The sequence below is a fragment of the Ovis canadensis genome, chromosome 3 (assembly GCF_042477335.2).
Source record: "Ovis canadensis isolate MfBH-ARS-UI-01 breed Bighorn chromosome 3, ARS-UI_OviCan_v2, whole genome shotgun sequence".
Taxonomy (NCBI): Eukaryota; Metazoa; Chordata; class Mammalia; order Artiodactyla; family Bovidae; genus Ovis; species Ovis canadensis.
The window spans coordinates 27,871,354-27,888,700 of record NC_091247.1 but is presented as its reverse complement, the minus strand read 5'-3'; the positions used below and the strand labels follow the sequence as shown (position 1 = coordinate 27,888,700).

Genomic DNA, 17,347 nt, shown 5'->3' with positions numbered 1-17,347 from the left:
TTATTTTTTAATTGATAGAAAAAAGAGAAAAAGGATAGGCACTTATTGTGTTTTCTTTGATCATCTTTGAAGCAATTATTAGTAAAGGCATGAGTTATTTTTTTCATCTCGTTCTGTTGGATTTGAAGATTTTGTAGTTTAATGTCTTAGGTTGTGGAAAACTTTGCAGTTATTTGTCCCATCGTCTATTTTATGGAAAGTTTCCAACTCTGAAGTACCATTTATCAGATGTGAAAGTTTTGACTTGCCATTTGTTTTCCTTTGTGAGTACAGGCTCTTGGTATGAGGAGATGATCAACAACAGAAATAAGTCAGTGGTTCGAAGCATGAGCTGGAATGCTGATGGACAGAAGATCTGCATCGTATACGAGGATGGGGCTGTGATAGTTGGTTCAGTGGATGGTAATGCATTTTGCACCCAGAGCTAAGGTCAAGATTTAGCTGAAGTTTTGATATTTAGAGGTTTAAATGTTATCATATGTTAGCATTCTTACAGAAAAGTAAATATGAAAAGAGAAAATAGTTGCTGTACAATTTGATGACATTTAAGAATCACTTATTTTAAGTCTTACTGTTTAGTCAGTAAGTCGTGTCTGACTCTTTTGTGACCTCATGGACTGTAGCTCACCAGGCTCCTCTGTCCATGGGATTTCCCAGGCAAGAATACTGGAGTAGGTTGCCATTTCCTTCTCCAGGGGATCTTCCTGACTCAGGGACTGAACCTGTGTCTCCTGCATTGGCAGTCAGAGGGACTAGATCAGAGAAAGGTAGAGGGATTCACTTTAGATTGGTGTCTTGTTGGGGACATACCTCTGCCTTTGTATTAGGAGGCAAAGCAGAAAGAGTAAGTGTGGATTCACTTGTGTTCTGAATGTTTGAAAGTAGAAATGGGTTTTTTTTTTTTTGAAAGCTTTTATTTTCTTTCCAAAGTAAAAGGTGAATTCTTCTGCTAATTGGGAGTAAGGTCCTGAGTCAGAATTTAGAAGAGAAGGGAGAGAGTTGGAAACAGCTGCTATTTCAAATGCTTAGTAGGGTGTTTGGCACATAGTAGGTGCTCAGTAAGGATCTAGTGACTGAATAAATGCTGTGAAGAATGTGAGAGCCCTTTAGGGAAACGAAGATTTCTAGAGCAGTTGTTAGAGAATCGTGACCTTGAAATTTTAATGAAATAATTATGTTTTATGTTTGCTTTAGGGAATCGCATTTGGGGAAAAGACCTGAAGGGTGTGCAGTTATGCCATGTAGCATGGTCTGCAGATAGTAAAGCCTTACTTTTTGGAATGGCCAATGGAGAGATACACATTTATGATAATCAAGGGAATTTTATGGTACGCGTATATATACTTTTATGTTTACAACTTTGTATGCTTATTTTGTATATCATTTTAATATGTATACACACATTTATTTATTATGATAATTTGTGTAATCAAGATAGTCTTTAATTCAGGGTTTTTTTTTTTTCCTGAATTTGTTTTATTGAGAAAACATTCTGTGTTGCTTCAAGGTAAATTAGTGCTTTTAGTTCTGATTTTCTGGCAGCCGGAAAGGACAAAACTGCAGTGTGTTGAAACTGAGGAATGATGGGTAGGATGATGTGAAGTTAACCTTTGTGTCTTCTGGTATCCAAAGCTGAAGTTTACATGAGATACCAAAGATATTTTTGTAGCAAGGTATTAAAGCTTGTCGAAAGGTGGCAGGCTTATACAGTAAGGGACAAAAATCAGGTCCTGGAAAGAAAGCAAAATAGAATAGGCTAGGATAGAATCTCAAGGAAAGCTCAGGCTTTGTGAGATCTAGCTATGGCAGATCTCTGACCTTACTTATGGGGTGATTTGTTTTTAGTCAGGGTCAAGACATCACATGAATCCACTCAGTGGAAGTGATAATAACCAATATCTACATATTTCTATTTGCTGTTTGACACTTTGCTATTTTCAAAGCACTTTTGTATACCTTTGATCATTTGAGTCTCATAAAACTCTATGAACTTTTTTAAACTTTTTTTTTTAATCCTCATTTTACAAATTGGGAAAACTGAAACTCAGGTGAAGTGATTTGCCCATGGTTGGTGAATCAGTAAGGAGCTTGCATTCAAAACCAGATTTTCACATTTCAGTGTGCCTTCTATAATAATACTCTATTCACACTAATCAAACTACTGTTTTCAAATATAAAATACTAGCTCACTGATTTTATTTAGGTGAAAATGAAGCTGAATTGTTTAGTGAATGTCACTGGAGCAGTCAGCATTGCTGGAATTCACTGGTACCACGGCACAGAGGGTTACGTGGAGCCAGATTGCCCCTGTCTCGCCATCTGTTTTGACAATGGGAGATGCCAAATAATGAGACATGAGAATGACCAAAGTATGTAATTTTTCTTTTTTTTTAAATGTGGAGAATTAAAAAAATATTTTAAAAAATTGTTCTTAAGATTATAAAAAGTTCTCTTGGCTAAATATTCTACCATAATTCCTTTTGTTTTGGACTAGATCCTGTTTTAATTGATACTGGCATGTATGTAGTAAGTATCCAGTGGAACCATGCTGGCAGCGTCTTAGCAGTGGCAGGCTCCCAGAAGGCCATCACTCAGGATAAAGATGTAAACACTGTGCAGTTTTATACTCCATTTGGTGAGGTAAATGTCTCATTAAAGATTTTCTCTTTCTTTCTTTCCACTTAAATATCCAGTGAATAAGGTGGGGGAAGAAAGAGTGGAGGAAGGGTCACTTTTTTTGAAAGGGACATGTTAAATAAAAATGATCAACTATCAGGTATATTTCTTTGATTAATATCCTCATAAGTCTTCATTTTATCATGGAATTTATGTTATAATCTTTACATTTAGAAAACCAGATGTTTCATGTAAGAAATCACTGGGGAATAGTTATTGAGAATATTTTCTCTGTAATACGCATATGCATCTTTTTCACAGGTGGTTTTTGAGTTGTTTTTAGTGTAATTTAGTTGTTTCAGATTAATTTTAGGGGGTTTTAACATGATATATTAAATGTGGATAGGTATTAAATATACATAGCAGTCTGTCCTCCCAAACTTCTGTTTCAATTTGCTGTGAAATAATTGCTTATTTTAAGAAAATCTGTCTTAAGAATGACTCTTAGGTGCTATTACATTAAAAATAAATACATTAAAAAAATAAATGCTATCCTTCTCAGTATTACTATTAATATAATTCTCAAAGAGAGTTTTCTTAAAGCATTAGTAAATATCAAATAGGAGAATTAATATGTTGTACATTTTAAATTATTGAGAAAGTGAAAACTTAGTAACTAATATTAATAAGTTTTTACCTACTTTATTTTCTAACCATAGCCTATATTCGGTTTCTTTTGGATATCCTGTTGGTTTTTATAAATTCACCACAGACTTCAATAATTTCTTTTTTTGGCTATACCAAAGTCTGTACCAGTTGTTTTTACTATGTTAGTATTTTTTTTCTGTATTTTAATAATTTCTGTCAGGGTGAACAGTGGTGTCAGATGATGCTGAAAGTTACCTAGTAGAATGTTCTCTAGAGTGTAGGTGGTCTCTGTTCATTATCAGCTAATAATATTTCTGGTAGATGCTAAAAGCTAAGGAAAAACAAAAGCGCAATTCTCAAGATTCCTAAATAATTAAAAATCTGAATTCTAGTTATCTCATTATTTATAGCCTTCTTTTAAATTCACATTCTTTGCTGGTTATTTCCATCTGTTGCCATTGGCTTATTTATCACTGTATTATTCAGCTTATTGTTGTTAGTTCAGTCTTCTCTAGGTAACATGCATTCAAAGGCGCATATGCTTTATCTTGCAAATCACCGTGTTATGTGTTAAATTAAAAACTGTAAGTGGCTTTTGGTATAGTTGTAATTAAAAATATCTAGCCTAGTCCTCGGGGTATTTGGTCACTTAATATTTTTTGAATAAGTGAATATATGAGGTATTTATTTTTGGATCTGTGTTATTGGGAAGAACTTGGAAGGAACTTAGCTAGAGATGTCAACTTAAGGAAAACCTCAGGGAAGAGTTCACTTTTGATTCTGAGAGCTAGGATCTTTTGGTCTTTTCAGTGTGATCTTAGCTATGGGAGGGGATGACAGAGCGTGGGGTTTGTCGTCTGGCCTGGCTTTGGCTTTGAACTCTGTTTCTACGGTGCTGTTACACTCAGAGAAGTTACTTAACCTCTAAGACTCAGCTAACTTATTTCCTCAAGACTCTACTGTAAACATTAAAGGAGGTAGCAGTGGGAAAATGCCTACCGCAGTGCTGCGTGAGTGCTCCTAAAAGTCAGTTGTTCGTCCTTGCTGCTGCCATCCCCTGCCATGTCGGCAGAATGAGATGGCAGTCTTCTTCTCACAGTGTGGGTGTCAGTACCGAGAGTCATGTTGTGAGAGCCTGTTTATTTCCTCCGGCTTCATACAGGCAGCAGGACAGACAGAGTGCACCCTCCTAGGTTAAAACAACCCCCCCCCCCCAACCCATTGGATGCCATGGCAAAATGGAGTTTAATATATTAAATTTGATTTTAGAGCATATCTGCTGAAGAACGAGGGATACCAGTATAATTTATGAAAATTCTGGGGAGTATACTGTTTTGTGAAATACACATAGATTAAAAATGTTTTCTTTCTATGGCTACATTAAAAAGATCTTTGTATTCATTTGCTAATTTAACCTTTAAATATACTGTCAGTATACAAAGAAATTCATTTGATTATATTATACATTTATTTGCTTGATAGATTTTTTTTATTTTTTTGCACTTGTTTACCAAAGAATCTATTAAGGGATAGGGAAATAAAAGTGAATATGAGCAAGTTAGTGCTGCCAAGTACCTCACTGTCTAAATTCTCTGGAACCACAGAGGGAGGCAAGAAGGCAGGAAGTAATATTTAAGATGTATCTTAAAGGGTGAATAGGAGCACTCCAGGAGGACAAGGAATAGTTGGATGGGGGAGTCTTAAGGGAAAGGATTTCAGGCAGAAGAGAGATTATATGGGCCAAGGGAATGGAGGCACAGTAGTTCCCTCATGAGGAGAACATAGTAACTATGGTTAACTTGTAGGGTATTGCGCCACAGAGTTTTGGGCAGATGGGGGAAAGGCATTGAATACTATTCCAGAGAGTGTGATGGGGGTAGCTACTGATTTTGAAAAATTATTAAACATTTTTAAAAGCAGACTAGGATATGATTGTATTGGTGTTCCAGAATGATAGTCATGGTAGCAGGGATTGAATTGGAAGGGTGGGAATGAAAGAAGAGACAAAAGGTAAATTGTAGTTAGGAAGCTACTAGATAGTTCACTCAAGAAAGAAGGCAGTTGTGATGAAGAAAAGGAGTGAAAGCAAAAGGCTGGGCATCTGGTTGGCTGTTGAGGGTGGGTGGAGGCTGAAAAAGAGGCAGGACTTAAGGTCTGAGTTTACTACTCCAGTATTTCATTGCATCTAAGAAGCACAATTCTTTCCAACCCTAAATTGGGATGCATCTTAAAATCAAAGTTGTCCTATTTTAACTTGCAGCACTGTGTTTTTTTTTTCCTAAGTTGGACATAAAAATAAAGATGCATATTTAAATCTCTGGCATCTTAGATTTGATGAAATTTGATACTGAATTCTTTGGCTATAGTTTGTTAATTTCTTCTATCATACATTTGTTTTTCATTATAAAAATGGAAGGAAAATGATTTGAAGTATGTAACAACCTTTCATAAAATAATTTTTATACTGCTTTTGGTCTTTGTGAAGTGATAGGTGGTATTTTATTTAATTGTGATACTTAAGTTAAATATAATTTTTTTTTCAGCATCTGGGTACTTTGAAGGTTCCTGGAAAGCATATGTCTGCACTATCTTGGGAAGGAGGTGGACTGAAAATTGCACTGACTGTTGATTCTTTCATATATTTTGCAAATATTCGACCTGATTATAAGGTGAGTATTAAGAGCAGTTGTAAAAAAAAGATGTTTTTTATTATATAATTTTATTATGGTTGAAAGTATAGTCTCTATATTTTGTATATATTCATAGCCACTTTGTTTTAGAAAGCAGCTGAAAGGAGGCTTTTCAGTGTGAACAGCGTAGAATTTGTAAACTAGTAAGCTTTTCTGAAATACTGTATATAAAGAGTACTAAGAGTGTCAGTGTGCCCCCCGAAACAGCAGTAAAGACAATGTTAATAATGTTGACACTGAATATCAGTTTATCCAAACTTATGTATAAATTTGTCAGGAGAGGGAAAGCTCTAATTTCTGTAATCAATACACATATGATATGGAAATCAAAACCCAAACAGTTTTCAGCTAAAAGAGTTGTAACTGACTACCCCGAGGAGGAAATTAGGCAGAGGGGGTCCTGCATTTTGTTTTGTGTTAAATAAACCATGCAGAATTATTTGACTATAAACTGTGTGCATATGCTACTCTGATAAAAAACAAATATAAAAAATGTGGATGAGAGAAAAACGGCAAAGCAATTGTCTTTGAGTTTTGGCTTCAGGACTTGGAATTGAACTTCAGAAGGGATCACTCTTGCTGTTGTCCCCCACACGGCTATTATTGACTATTGAAAAATCTGAAACTTTCACCAATGAAGCTTAAATCTTACAAATTAAAATGAGGAAAGTTAAGCCCAATTTATTTTTGCAGTGCTTTTTTTTTTTAAAAAAAAAACTGTGTTTATTACTTTTTAGATTTGTTATTTTAGGGAGAAGAGATATGAAGCTGCATATTCCGTCCCTGTCTTTTCTATTTCTAAAGGATTCCTTTTGTCAGCACTGATAAAACACATACCTGCAATATTTCTAGAGGAAGAAAATATAATAGTGTGGCTTTCCCAACATTAATTGCTATTTCTCTCATCCTTTCTCTTCCCTCCCACTTCCCTCATTCTGTTCCCTCCTTCTTCCTTCCTTTCTTCCTAGTGGGGTTATTGCTCAAACACCGTAGTTTATGCTTATACCAGACGTGATCGTCCAGAGTACTGTGTTACCTTTTGGGATACAAAAAACAATGACAAATATGTTAAGTATGTGAAGAGTCTCATTTCTATTACTACCTGTGGAGACTTCTGCATTTTGGCAACAAAAGCTGACGAAAATCACCCTCAGGTAGGTGTTCCTTGATATCTTAAAACTTAGATGGGTTTATCTACTTGGCTGAATTGGGCTCTAGTTATCTATCTTCTCAAGCATAGCCTTTCTGCTGGCTACAGAAAGTGTTGGGTCTATTGGCCAGGTCTGTCTAGACCTCTGTTTGGAGAGTTCTGTGGCTCCATTGGTTCTCTGTCCCCTGATTTTTTTCTCTGATCAGTTAATCCATTGGCAGTTTATACTGACTGGTACTGAAGCTTTTTGTCTATGAAATATGTTAAAAATGCCACAGTCCTTTTCCAATTTAAAATTCCATAAGTAAAAATGAAAAACCAGATGTCTAGTACAAAGGCTCAAGAAATTATGTAACAGTGGCCATTTATAACAATTTGAGTAGTTTTGACATTCAGAAATGTACTTTTATGTGGAGTTATATTGCTTTAAAAGTCAATGTCTCATAACATAAAATATATAATATAAATAATGCCCTTTTAAAAAGTCTGCTAGCCATTTAAATATTTGCAGAAGTATGCACATTTTTCAGAAAAGGACTACCAGTGTCTTTGATAAATTATTTTATCCCACTAAAAAGCATAGAATTTTTAGTTGAAAGCAGCCATTTGAACAGTCACACTTGGCTCTGTTCTCTCCTGAAACTGACTGAAACAAAGGGAAAGGTATTTTTTAAAAAGCCACAAGCCTTCAGGGACCAGAAAGGGTGAGGAAACAGCAATATAATTTTGGAGTTTAGAGAGTAGGGGGATTAGTGGTAATTACCTTAGCAGACCCAGGAAAGTGGAATCCTCTCTCCACCAGTGGAGAAAGGAAAAAAGCAACCAGTTTGTATCACAGAATCCCAGAGACATGGGACTTGATGGTGGTACCTGGTAGGAGAAAGAGAGTATGCAGGAGAGTACTTTGGGGGGAAATGAAAAGGGTGTATAAAGAAGCAGATTTCTAGAGTCCCTCCCTCTCTGAGCCTCTGAACAGCTGCCCTTTTCACTCCCAGGGAGACTGGTTTGCTCTCCAGAGAGGACACAAAAAGTCTCTGCACCGAGAGGCACTAAGCATAGGGAGGAGTAGAGGGACTCTTGCTGAAAAGAAGGCAGTTAAATGAATCCTGCCCCAATCTTCTGTTCCCGCTTGGTTGCAGAACAGATTTCATGGGATCAGGAATCATACTAGCATTTGACTTGTCAACTTAAAATACCTTGGAGAATTGCTTTCAAAATTCTGAAGGGAAAATGTTTTCCCACCTTGAATTCCATACCTTACGTAAACAATTCATTAAATACAAGGGTGGAATAAAGACATTTTTAGATGCACGATATCACCAACAATTTACCTTCTGAGCTTCCTTAACTTCAGAAGGGACTTCAGGATATGGTTCATCAAAATGAAAAACCAGGAAAGAGGAAGAAACAAGGTCACCTGGCGACCGTGGTGAGGAGTGGTACCTGCTGACAGTTTTGCACGTGCTGAGAGAGTGGATCACCAAAGGAGAGCAGGCCACGCGGCTCCAGAAGAAATTCAAGATGATATTAATACAGTCTTTAATGTGGTTGAGCTCCTGAGGGGAGACGTACGCAACTGGGAGATAACGGGGGACTTGAGTTAGTATTAAATACAGAGAACACTAAGCAAAGAGAAAAAAATAAAGGCAATTATCCACAACAGGGAAAGCAAAATTTGCTTGAGAGGAAAATAAATCATGTACCGACTCAGCGTGAATAGCATTTATGGAGTCAAAATAATGTAGTCACTGATAAAAAAAATTAAAGTTGTTTAAAAATTGAACTGTAATACCAGTGTAAGCCCTAAGTTCTGATATAACAAAGTGATAGTGGAAAGATGGAGGGGTGAGAATGTGAGGTGGGAGGCTGGGCAAGAAGGGTGAAGAGGGTCGCATGCTTAGTTTTTCCGGTGGGTAGTGGTGCATGATGTTGCAAGTTGAAACAAAATGAAGCAAGAAGCAGCACTGTAAACACGTCACTTACACTTGTGGAGGTAAATATCGAAAGAGTGAATTACAGGAGCTGAAAGTAATTACTCTTGGCAGCAAGAAATGGGAAGTTGGGAGGATTTTGTAAGAAGTCTCATTCGGTTCTTTAAACTATGAGCTGAGCATGTGAATGATAAGCATGTAAAGCACTTGTATCTTGTGGCAGTAAGTAAGCAGTGGAAGAGTAAATCATGGTATTTTACCATTTAGTTTATGAAATTAAGTTTTGAGACACTGAGAAAAGAAAACATCTGTGCATAAATAGAACATTGAGAATGGGCTTGTTTGAAAATATTATTCTAATCAGAAAAACATCTGTGTAAAATAGTATTCTTAGTACTAGATATGGAGAAGATGACTAACAGCAAAAAATGAAATTATCATTATCTTATGTAAAGTATACATGATGCTTGATTATTTTTCCTAATAGGAATCATTGATAATTATTTGTGTATATGTTAATCATTAGCATTTTAAGTTATTTTCGGTGGGTTGGATAATGTTTTTTTTTCCTGAATTAACTGAATTTTTCTGAATTTCTCATGTCATTTATATATTGCTTCAAAGGAGGAGAACGAGATGGAAACATTTGGTGCAATGGTAACAAATTAAGTTAGCCTTTATATTAGCTGGTTATAGGATAAAAATGAGTTTTGAAGTTATAGCTGATCAGCAATTTTAGAAATATAAATAATGAAATGCAGTCAGTATACTTGTGTTTCTTGAATGGTCTCTTAAAAACTAGTGTTCCACTATATGTAGAAATCAGCCTTAGTTTAATTTTAGCTTATATTTCTTTACTTTGTGCTGTAGATTATCTTTGCTATTCTTTGTATTTAATTTTTATCAATTCTTTCTATGTTAGTGATACTTGAAAAAGAGAGAAACATGGTTTGTTAAGCATTATTTCTTTTATTGTGCATAAGCAGGGGTTTTGATACCTTCTGTTTTCTTTGTTCACAGTTTGTTCTAGTTCTGTGTAATTCTATTGGCACACCTCTGGATCCCAAATACATTGATCTTGGTAAGGAAATGTTAATGTTTACTCCATCTTTATTCAAGTCATATTTGTAAACTAATTTTAAAATGTAACAGTGGTATTATTAACTAGGGTGTTATTCTCTAAAACAAGGATGAGCATACTTCCTAGTGTGCTTGGTTCAGGTTCGGTACCAGCCTATGCCTGTTGTCATAGTAAAATCATTAGTAACGTCCCATTTCACTCTCAGAAGGACCCTGATTAGTACAATAATTATGTTTACTCCAGAATTCACAATAATCTCATGACTGCTATACTGCCATTATTTGCTTTTAATGGGAAATATAATTGTATGAGGATTGGTATCCAGTGTGATGATTAGTATGTAATAAACTGAGGATTATAGAAAGAATTTTGCCATGAAACCACTCTTATTACTAATAAACTGCTTGTAAATACCTCTCTTCCATAAAGAACACTTTAGCTGCTTGTGGAAGAGAGTTTTCCCTGTTCAGATTTTTCTGATGAAATCAGTCTATTAATAGGAACAACATAAAAAACATTCCTGACGTTTTGTTTTCAGAAGACATTTGTTGCTTTAGATCTATCATTCCCTCTAATAGCTCTTCAGGTAACCATAAAAGTTTCAAAATCTTATTCTTAGTATTTTGTCAAAAGTTGTTACCAAATATTTTGTTGCCATTTCACTATAACTTCCAAAATAATGTTTTTTAAGCGTATACTAGTTTATTGGATATGGTGTTAGAAAAAAATAGTAGGTTTCAAAAATTGAAAACCCATTGAATTATTGAATTATTTTCTCAATCTGAGAATTAGTCTTTTTTTTTTTTTTTAGATTATGCATTGAGCCTTAACAATCAAATATTAAACTCTGCCTTCTAAGTATTTTGCTGAGGACTTTGATACAAGCAAATGTAAAACAGACTTGGTGGTTTTGTTGTTAAGTAGTGTCTGACTCTTGTGACCCCATGGACTGTAGCCCACCGGCTTCTCTGTCCATGGAATTTTCCAGACAAGAATACTGGAGTGGGTTGTCATTTTCTTCTCCAGAAGATCTTTCTGATCCAGGGATTGAACTGGGGACTCCTGCCTTGCGGGGATTCTTTACTTACTGAGCCACCAGTGAAAAATACTTAGCTGGTCTCAGAGATTTTATACTCTATGTTTAGGGTCTCGGTAGCTCATTTTTAAGCACTGAAACTTCAACTTCTTGTCTTATGTTCACTGTTAGGTTTGTTTATATGTTTCTCTATATTTATATATGTACGTTAATGGTAGTATTCTTTGTGAATGTTAGTATTCTTTAGCTTAAAATTGTTGCAGACTCTTACCACATGAATATCTTCTATTTATTAAAAATATGTCTTAAATATAAAGGATAAATTATGTCAATCTTCAGATTATGTTTTTTCTTTTTAGTATCAAAAGTTTTAATATAGAATCATACGGATGATAGGGTTAGCCTCAAAGTAATTTTAATCACAGGCAGTCTGTGTTTTAATAAAGCCAGATGTAAATCCTCTACCTTCAAAAAATGGCAAATGCTTGAGGGCATGATTATTTGTATTTTTGAGTCTTGAAACTTTTTTATTTTGCGGTCTTGCTGGCTGAAATTTTAACAAGCAGTTCTTTCACTGGTCTGCAGTAAACCCAGCCAAAGACTCAACATTTTTGTTTCATACATATCCTGTAAAATTCCTTTTTAAAGTTTTTATGCCAAATTTTCATGAGGACTGGAGGCTGAAGCGAAAAAAAGTATTTAACTGATATTGTCCTAGGAAGTATAATTTTTGTCATCTACTCTTCCTGAAAGCCTCTGTAGAAACTTTGAAAAAGAATGTTGTATATTATTATATATTATATAAAGTTTAGTTTGTAGGGTTCTGTTGTACTGAACATATAAGAGCCAGATACCATTTGGGGGGCCTCTTATTTTAAGCCCTCAATTCCTTCTGTGTGCTCTGTCCAAAGTACTTCCTCTGCACTGTGATTGTTGATTTTCTTGTCTATTTTCCCTACAAGATTTTGAGCTTCTTAAAGATCTGTCTACATTGTTTCATTTCTGTATCCCCACTGCCTACCACTGTGCTTGCCCAGTAACAAATGTTTATTGAATGTATAAAAATATTTAAAAGAGAATCTATTTATTTAGCAAACCACCAATAAACATATACTGTCTCAGGTACTGTACTGGGTACAAGGAGTGATAAGAAGTTAATTCTCACATTTCCTGTGGGATGTCTAAACAGAGAATTAAAAATATAGTTCATCTATTGAACAGTGACTCTTTCTCCCCTGCTGTGTGCTTGGTACTGTGCAAGGTGCTGGCTGAGTGGATATTAGGGACACGTCCTCTACTTATAGAAGCTTTCATTTGAGCTGAGTTCTGAAGGATGGGTATTTCTTTGAGTGATATTTAAAGAAGAGGAAATAGCATTTGCAGAGGAATGAAGGCATGAAAAGTGCCTGAAAAGTACCAGGTGCCTGTGCCGCAGACATGGTGGGGAGAGCACATAAGGGCTTTCTAATCTTAGCCTGTAGCTCATGCACTAAATCTCCTGTATACCTCTTCAGCGACAGGTAACGATGAAAGTCATTTAGTGCAGTTTCGCTTTACCAGGTCTTTAAAAGGCTGAGAAATGAATAGGTAGGAAAGTGGGGGAACATTACGATGCAGACATTTATTTCAGGTCTCGGCATTAAAATATAATGTTACAAGCAAGTTTTACTTACATGTGAATTCCTAGATGGTTTTAAATTATTTTACATCATTGCTTGGCTACTAACTACTACCTATTAGTGTTACAAGGTTCAATTAATGGAAGCGTAATTACTTTCTTTAACATTTTTTTCCAGTAATCTTTATAGAGATTTCAAATTTTTTCTTTCCAGGTATTGAGTAGTTGAGAAGGACATGGACTGCTTTTATCCTGGCTGTTTTTTTCCCTAAAATATTGTATCTATTACAATATATGGTCTTCTAACTTTTTCCTAGAGGCTTAGTTCCAGGAAACTTAAGAACTAAACCACCTGGATGGGATTGATAATAAATAAAGATCTAGCATAATTTATGTAGATAGCATTATCTATGCATATGAATTTGCCAAAATTGCTGCCATAATGATTCCAAAGAACACATTTCATATATCTTTTTGCTTTTTGTTGTATTGACTAGTGAGCTTATATAGTTTTATTATAAAAAGCAGAACTAATAGCCACCACATCTAACAGTTATTCACCCTTAAGGAGAAGCAGTCTGCCATAGTGGTGAGAACACAGACTCTGGAACCAGATTGGCTGTGTTTGTTCCCCAGCTTCTATTGTTTTTCTAGTCGTGTGACTTCAGTGAGTTATTTAACCATTCTATCCTTCAGTTTCTTCATCTGCTAAGTGGGGATAATGATAGTGCCCACCTTACAGGGTAGGGATGAATTATATATGTGATACATTAATTATATGCTAATATAATTACATAACATACCTGGCATAATTTTTAGAAATTCAGTAAATACTGGCATTTAAAATTACTATTATTAATTATGTATTCTATGCCAGATGCTATACTATGCTTATATTTATTTCTTTCTTAATCCTTCAAGTAGCTCTCTAAGGTTGGTAATATTATTATCTTCAATTTACAGTAAGCAGACCAAGGTTCAGCTGGAATAAGTAATTTATCTAAGGCCTCCATGGGGTGTAGAGTCAGACATGACTGAACGATGGACCGTGTACACAAACTTAAAGCAAGTGCCTGTGATTTGAATCCCAAGTTTGACTTGCTGTGAACCACTAACTTTTAAATTCAGCTAATCATAAACTTGTGATTATTTCAGTTCAGTTCAGTTCAGTCGCTCAGTTGTGTCTGACTCTTTGCAACCCCATGAATCGCAGCACGCCAGGCCTTCGTGTCCATCACCAACTCCCAGAGTTCACTCAAGACTCACGTCCATCGAGTCGGTGATGCCATCCAGCCATCTCATCCTCTGTCGTGCCCTTCTCCTTCTGCCCCCAATCCCTCCCAGCATCAGAGTCTTTTGCAATGAGTCAGCTCTTCACATGAGGTGGCCAGAGTACTGGAATTTCAGTCTTAGCATCATTCCTTCCAAAGAATACCCAGGGCTGATCTTTAGAATGGACTGGTTGGATCTCCTTGCAGTCCAAGGGACTCTCAACAGTCTTCTCCAACACCACAGTTCAAAAGCATCAGTTCTTCGGCGCTCAGCTTTCTTCACAGTCCAATTCTTGCATACATACATGACTACTGGAAAAACCATAGCCTTGAGTAGACGGACCTTTGTTGGCAAAGTAATGTCTCTGCTTTTCAATATGCTATCTAGGTTGGTCATAACTTTTCTTCCAAGGAGTAAGCGTCTTTTAATTTCATGGCTGCAGTCACCATCTGCAGTGATTTTGGAGCCCCAAAATAAAGTCTGACACTGTTTCCACTGTTTCCATCTATTTCCCATGAAGTGAGGGGACCGGATGCCATGATCTTCGTTTTCTCAATGTTGAGCTTTAAGCCAACTTTTTGACTCTCCTCTTTTACTTTCATCAAGAGGCTTTTTAGTTCCTCTTCACTTTCTGCCATAAGGGTGGTGTCATCTGCATATCTGAGGTTATTGATACTTCTCCTAGCAATCTTGATTCCAGCTTGTGTTTCTTCCAGCCCAGCGTTTCTCATGATGTACTCTGCATAGAAGTTAAATAAGCAGGGTGACAATATACGTCAGTGGAAACATGAATATAATTTTTAATTGTAGCTAAGCACTGGTTAAAAATGCTTTTATATGGTTAGGAAACACTGTATTAGAAAACAGTTAAGGTTTGTGAACTTACTTCATATCACACTAAAGGCATAATAGTTATTTGTGTCAGAGTATCCATGGTAGAATTTGCTGAATATTTAGCAGATATCTTATGATTTAGTGCAGATGGGATCAGCGAAAGTTGAGCAAAACCTGGATGTGGCCTGCTCCTTCGTCTCACTCAGGGCTCCCCCTGAATTGGGGCTCTGCCACTGTTCTCAGGACTGCCTTCCAACCAGCTGTTCTTTAAAGGAAGGCTCCTTGCTCCCTCTAGAGTTTGGTAGCAGTTGGTACACATTTTGAATAGAGAAATCGTGACAATTGTAATGAAAAAAAATTTTTTTTAAATATAATTCAACTTACTGAGGTACTTAGCATATAAACATTTTTGTATTTGAATCTCAACTTGTTTATTCAATTAACACCATACCATCAGTCTAGTTTCTAATTTTTTTGTTCAGTTCCTATGTCTCTTACTGCCTTAAATGTCCTTTATTTGTACTGTGGCAAGAACTCCCTGGTGGCTCAGACAGTAAAGAATCTGCCTGCAACGCGGGAGACATGGGTTTGATCCCTTGGAGAAGGGCATGGCAACCCACTCCAGTATTCTTGCCTGGAGAATCCCTGATGTACAGAGGAGCCTGGCGGGCTGCAGTCCACGGGGTCACAAAGAGTTGGACACAGCTGAGCGACCAAACATAGTACACAGCATAAGAACTCCATAAATGGTGCCTGTTATTAACACTTTCCCATTATCCTGACTTTATTAGTGATTGCTTTGTACAGTGTTTGTGAATTGAAAAATATGTTTTGTGCCATTTTAACTGTGAATTTTGAAATTAGGTACTAAAATGATCTTTTATGAGTTTTTTGTTTTTCTGTGTTTTATGTGAATGTGTGTATTTCGTTTTATATCGTGTATTTTGTTTATTTTTGCCTGACTAACCTTGGGCAAGTTATTTTATATCTTTAATTCTCTGTTTCTTTGTCTGTTTATGATGGATTTTCTATTTCATCAAAGGGTACACAGTGGAAATTTAATTAAATATTCACTAGGAAATGGAACAGATGAAAAGATGTTTAAGAGAATATATTCTTAGTGAGAAGGAACTTTGAAGATTATCTTTTTCTAAATTAATGATGGGTGTATACCTAGGAGTGGAATTGCTAGGGCACATGGTAATTCCGTATTTACCATTCTGAAGAACTACCAAGCAGTTTCTCAAAGGGGATGCACCGTTTTACATTCCTACCGTTTCTCCACATTTTTGCAAATACTCATTATTGTCTGACATCTCGATTCTACCCATGCTAGTAGATGTGAAGTATTATTGTGGTTTTGATTTGCATTTGCCTCATGCCTAATGATGTTGAGCCTCTTTTCATTTGCTTAGTGGCCATTTGTATATCTTCATTGGAGAAATGTCTATTCAGATGCTTTGCTCAATTTTTAATTGGATACTAATAAATAAATAATTTAATTTATTGTGATATATTATTGTTATAAGTGTTATTTGGACATTCTAGATCTAATTCCCTATCATATATTTGATTTTCAAATATTTTCTTCCTTTTGTGGATTGTCTTTCACTTTTTAGATGGTGTCCTTTGGAGCACAGATATTTTAATTTTGATGAAGTCCAGTTTATCTCCTTTTTTTTCTTTTATTGCTTGCATTTTTGGTGTCATATTTAAGAAATCATCGCCTAACCCAATGTCATAAAGATTTACACATAAGTTTTCTTCTAAGAGTTCTGTATTTAGGTCTTTGATCCCTTTTGAGTTGATATTTTTGTATGGTCCTGTAGGCTTTTGACTCTTCTGATTTCTCAGACTGTGTTTGGAATATTCCTTCTGTAAAATAAGGGGTTGGACTCATGATCGCTGAAGTTATTTGCGGCACAAACTTTTTGTGATTCTAATTGTAACCAAATTGTCTTTCTGTTCTTTTTAATAGTGCCATTATTTGTTACAATGACCAAAACCCATGTGATAGCAGCTTCGAAAGAAGCATTTTATATCTGGCAATATCGTGTGGCAAAGAAGCTTACAGCATTGGAAATTAATCAGATCACCCGTTCTCGGAAAGAAGGGAGAGAAAGGTATATCTTTTAATGCGCATTTTTTAGTGGCTCAACCATATCACATTTGAATCAGACACAGCTATTTATAAATTGTCATGCTTGAGAACCGTAAACTGTTTTGATTACTAGAAATAATATTTTTCCATTAATTTGAATATCTTTCAGATTTGTGTGTTTAAATTTTTAAAATTAGTTTTACTTTTGGCTGTACTGGGTCTTTGTTGCTATACTCAGGCTTTCTCTATTTGCAGCAAACGGGCTGCTCTCTAATGGCAGGGCATGGGTTTCTTATTGCAGAGGCTTCTCTTGTTGTGGAGCACAGGCTCTCGGATGTGTGTAGTTGTGGCTCACGGGCTTAGTTGCCCC

The 17,347-nt window shown here is 35.9% G+C and overlaps 1 protein-coding gene across 1 annotated transcript in view; it reads left to right on the top strand.

The window, feature by feature from the left end:
• WDR35 (WD repeat domain 35) overlaps positions 1–17,347 on the top strand; it is a 52,810-nt gene that overhangs the window by 11,487 nt on the left and 23,976 nt on the right. The window contains exons 5-12 of the mRNA XM_069582617.1: positions 274–402; positions 1,195–1,328; positions 2,204–2,369; positions 2,495–2,640; positions 5,808–5,933; positions 6,923–7,108; positions 10,056–10,116; positions 16,855–16,999. Of these exons, the coding sequence (XP_069438718.1) occupies positions 274–402; positions 1,195–1,328; positions 2,204–2,369; positions 2,495–2,640; positions 5,808–5,933; positions 6,923–7,108; positions 10,056–10,116; positions 16,855–16,999 (1,093 nt within the window). The remainder of the gene's footprint in view (positions 1–273; positions 403–1,194; positions 1,329–2,203; positions 2,370–2,494; positions 2,641–5,807; positions 5,934–6,922; positions 7,109–10,055; positions 10,117–16,854; positions 17,000–17,347) is intronic.